This window comes from Microtus ochrogaster, chromosome 24 (assembly GCF_000317375.1).
Source record: "Microtus ochrogaster isolate Prairie Vole_2 chromosome 24, MicOch1.0, whole genome shotgun sequence".
Classification (NCBI taxonomy): domain Eukaryota; kingdom Metazoa; phylum Chordata; class Mammalia; order Rodentia; family Cricetidae; genus Microtus; species Microtus ochrogaster.
The window spans coordinates 35,582,548-35,586,860 of record NC_022024.1 but is presented as its reverse complement, the minus strand read 5'-3'; the positions used below and the strand labels follow the sequence as shown (position 1 = coordinate 35,586,860).

The 4,313-nt window shown below is 45.9% G+C and overlaps 1 protein-coding gene across 2 annotated transcripts in view; it reads right to left on the bottom strand.

Annotated features, from left to right (window-relative positions):
• Tcp11l2 (t-complex 11 like 2) overlaps nucleotides 1-4,313 on the bottom strand; it is a 21,477-nt gene that overhangs the window by 14,159 nt on the left and 3,005 nt on the right. For both annotated transcript variants that reach the window (XM_005358243.1, XM_026784597.1), the window contains exons 3-4: nucleotides 3,259-3,379; nucleotides 1,728-1,948 (exon numbers count right to left, since the gene is read on the bottom strand). In XM_005358243.1, the coding sequence (XP_005358300.1) occupies nucleotides 1,728-1,948; nucleotides 3,259-3,379 (342 nt within the window). The remainder of the gene's footprint in view (nucleotides 1-1,727; nucleotides 1,949-3,258; nucleotides 3,380-4,313) is intronic.

The window sequence follows — 4,313 nt, the reverse complement described above, 5'->3', positions numbered from 1 at the left end:
TTTGACTGTTGGACACAGAAATCAACCCGGATCTAAGAGGGCAGCTCCCCCTGGATGCTATGTATGTAGTGTCAGACGGTGCAGACCAGGCTGCTGGGGAAGAACATTCATCAGTGGTTGTCTTAGCTGTGTGAACGCTGGAGACTACAATGCAGACCTTCTGCGCAGCAGTGGCATGGCTAGTAGGGTAACCAACTACATTCTGATCGGATTTAAGGCCTACTTAAATCACAGAAAGAAATACACACCTGGAACTGTAAACGAAATCAAAATCCTATGACTTAGAAGGCCATTGGCCATAGAGGGAACCTACTACTGTTTTTTTGGCTAAACGCACATTGTTTATACTCATAGATTCGTGCTGCTCCCCACCTCACACAGAGATGTCCCCTTCTACAGCGGCTGAAGGGGACAAGACTGGGCCCTCGGATATTCCGTCATAGATAAAGGAGGTGGCCGTAACGTCCCACCCCGGCCTAGCAGCTACTAGTAGTTAATGGTGGCTGGGAAAAGGTGGCATTCTCCTCAGAGGTTGTAGCCACTCAGAGCTACCCATACTCATGCAAGCAACTCTAACTAAACTCAGTGGATCCAAGAAAAGTGGTATCCACTAGGTACCCATGACCAAGATAAACACTGGAGATTTGACATCATATGCCAGTAACACTGTACCTAGAAGAAGAGCTTCTGCAACCTTCCAGAACTCAGGAGAATTCTAAAGACATATAATACCCATTTTACAGGTAAGTGAAGTGTCGCCTTGAGAAACTGCCAACTTGTACAGACTACAAATGAAATTACTTTCTGTACATAGATCAGTTTCCATCTCCTTGTTTTCTAAAACTAACATAAAGCTCACTTCTCAATATGACTTGTATTCATAAAAGAAAATAGTTCTCCTCAATGACAATAAATGGCTCACAGTACATCCTTTGGGATTATGAGGGATCATTGTCTACAGAGATAGAAAAGATGTTCACACATTAATGTGACCCTCACAACCTTGGAGAAGCTGTAGAAGAGCTGGATGGCTGACTACCAATGTCTGGCAGATCTGAGGCTATGGCAATATCTCCAGACATTGCTTCCCCAGCCCCATGTCAATCTGGTGAGACCGTGTGACTAATCAAAGTCAATGGTATATACCCTGTTGGTGCTGAGTTTACACACTGATGTACCACAGTCCCTTTATACTTGTAGCTGTAGGCAAGGAACAACCAAAGACAAGAGAAGCTTGGGTCCCCAAAAGGAAGTGGGGAGCTGCCTGACCAATAATCCTCGAGTCAGGCACCATACAAAACAACCGTTTATTGACAAAATCACTGTGACTGCAGCAGCAGCTGATGACTCTGACCAGCTGATGGCTTCCTCTAGCCCTGACTACACGGATCCCTGCTGGAAGCTCGACAGCCCTCTACCGTCCTTCAACAGCACCAAGAGCAAGTGTTCGATCAGCACTGTACTGTTCAAGGTCTGTTTCTCTCTTCTGCTTCTATTACTGTATCCTCAGGGCCCACTGAAGGCAGACTAACAACCTTGCTAGAAAATTCTACATACTCTATCAAGGACTGACCAGCTCCCTGTCCGCCCCGTTCACCCCCCCACCCCCACCCCCCAGTGTCACAACTCCCTTGGAAGGCCGGTGATCTAGGCTGTCCATGCTCCTGGGTCTCTTCTGAATCAAAGTGAAGAGACTGTAGGACAACGTGTACAGCAAAAGGGCTAACCTCAGCATCTCCACGATGTTGGTCGTGGCCTTCAGCTCTCTGATATCGTCGTCTCTCACAGGAGCACACATCTTTCCCATTGTGGTGATGACATAGTTGGCCAAACCCTGAATGTCAACAGCATTGTGCTCAGCCTGCTGTCTAATGAGGTCAATGTCCAGGACTTCGCAAATCTGGTTGTGAAGGCTGTTTGTACCAGGAGCGAGAAAAGAGAGGAGAATCTGCACAGGAAAGAAGGGTCAGCAGCACTGTTAGAGACGAATGCGAATCCTCCCGTTCACACCACAATGTCTGTCCAGGGCTGGAGAGACGGCTCAGAGGTTAAAAGCGCTGATTACTCTTCCGGAGGTCCTGAGTTCAATTCCCAGCAACCACATGGTGGCTCACAACCATCTGCAATGAGATCTGGTGCCCTCTTCTGGTATATAAGAATATACCCAGGCAAAACACTGTATACATAATAAATAAATAAATTTTTAAAAAAAACAATGTCTGTCCAGATGGTGCCTAGGAAGTTTATCAGGGACACTCAGTGTCTCAACCTTGAGAAGAAAGCTCAGTCTGCTGAATCACAAGCCACCACTGTAGTGAATGACAAGAAGCAGAACCTGAACACTTCAAGAAGCCTCCAGCGAGGGGAAAAAAGAACAGGTTGCATATTGTGGCTCTAAAACCACTCAAGAGTAGATGAAAAACCGCTGTGACGTCCATGAAGAATTCCTTGCACACAAATGGTTAACTGAGTACTTGTGGCATGGTGGGCTCCAAGCTCCCGTGCACTGTGATGGCTGCGGAGCAAAAGCTCTGAGCCTGACAGTCTCGATTCAGGTCCCTCTGCCCTGAAAGCTGCGTGAGCCTGGGCGGGGGGAGAACTGTGTACATAACCAATACTGCAGTGCACAGCAAAGAGCAAGCGTCTTGTGCATGCCACGGGGAAGCACTGCCGTCATCCCATTTAGTTCCTGGAACTACATGGCCAACACTCAAGGGGCTGACATTTTAGAGGGTGAGCCCACTACTAACCCAGGTCTAACTCCAAGATCTTGTTTTGTGTTCAAAGCTCTGTCCTGAGCTGTCTGCGACTATTTCTCTGGATTCCACCCAACTATAAGAAGTTATGAAAGAATCGGCTGGTCCCCGACAGCACTTAGTCTTTCAGAGGGAGGGATGATACAAAGATCCCAAGCAGTCTTGGGAAGAGGAAACCAGCTGCTACAGTGTATTTGCACCCCATCCCTATTCATACACTGAAACCCAATCCTGACAGGTAATTAGGTATACAGTCCTCACGAACGGGACGGATGCCTTCAATGGAAGGGACCGCAGAGGACTCCTTGGTCCCCCTCTGCCATGTGAGAAGGGTTCTCCTATGAAATAGGCCTTCACCAGGCAGCAAATCTGGTGCCTTGGCCTCAGACTTCCCAGTCTCTGAGCCTGTGAAGAATCTCTACTGTTTATAAGCTGCCCATCCACGGTCCCCATCACACTGACCCCAGTGGGTTAAGGCATTAATGGGACCACATCAACTTGCCTCTCTGATTTCTTCAAACAGTCTGATGGCATATTCATACTGGGGAGGGTCAGCACTGAGATCTGCTTTCACGACATCCCAGAAGGCCTGGTGAACAACACGCTTCACTTGACCAGGAAGGCTAGAGCAAAAAAATGGACTATTTAAAATGAGCATTAAAAGATGTATGTTCACTATAGATTTCCTAGAAAATTAATTCTAAAAAATCCAGAACCTATCTTACCCTTATGCCAATGATTAATCTTTTAACATATTTTTCTTGTTCAAAGCATGGATATTGTTTTCAAACAATAAAAACACAGGGTGGAGTAATGTCTAGTGGGTAAGACTTGTGTAATCATAAGGACAGGAAGTCAGATCTCAGCGCCCTCTTAACAAGCCAGCTGTCCCACAAACACCTGGTGAGCTCTTCCTCAGAAGTCTCCTGTTTCGGTAGTTATTCTTGGCTGGTATTCCACTACTCAATCAAATATCCTCTTGAGGCTTCCATGTACACATATACTCAGACAGGCACACACTCACAAATAAAAATAAATATTAAAAAATACCCAATATGAACAATACATTTTTTTCATTTAGAGATTCGTGTTGTTTTTCCCCTAAACTCTAAAATGTTTGCTTAGCATATCTTTCAGTAACATCATATCATGACTTAGTAGATATTTTTCTATACAGATCTGTATTTTAGGGATAAGATAACAGCATTGCTCTTTCTTCAGCAGCTGAACTTTCATGGTGAGGGACAGAACAGGTTGGTCCCAAGGAGACATGCCTTTGAATGGCTGCCATCTTCTATCAGATGTCCCATTTAACGCCAGCCAGAAATAACTACTGAAACAGGACACTTCCCAGAAAGAGCTCATAAGACAGCACAACCTCACTCAATCCCCTAAGTCAACGCATGCCCACAGAACTCTTCCCGACATTGAATCACACACGCACAGAGAGAGAGACAGACAGACAGAGAATCTTTAGCATCACTTACATACACAGAGCGAGACAGAGACAGAGAATCTTTAGCGTCACTTACACACAGAGAGAGACAGAGAGACACA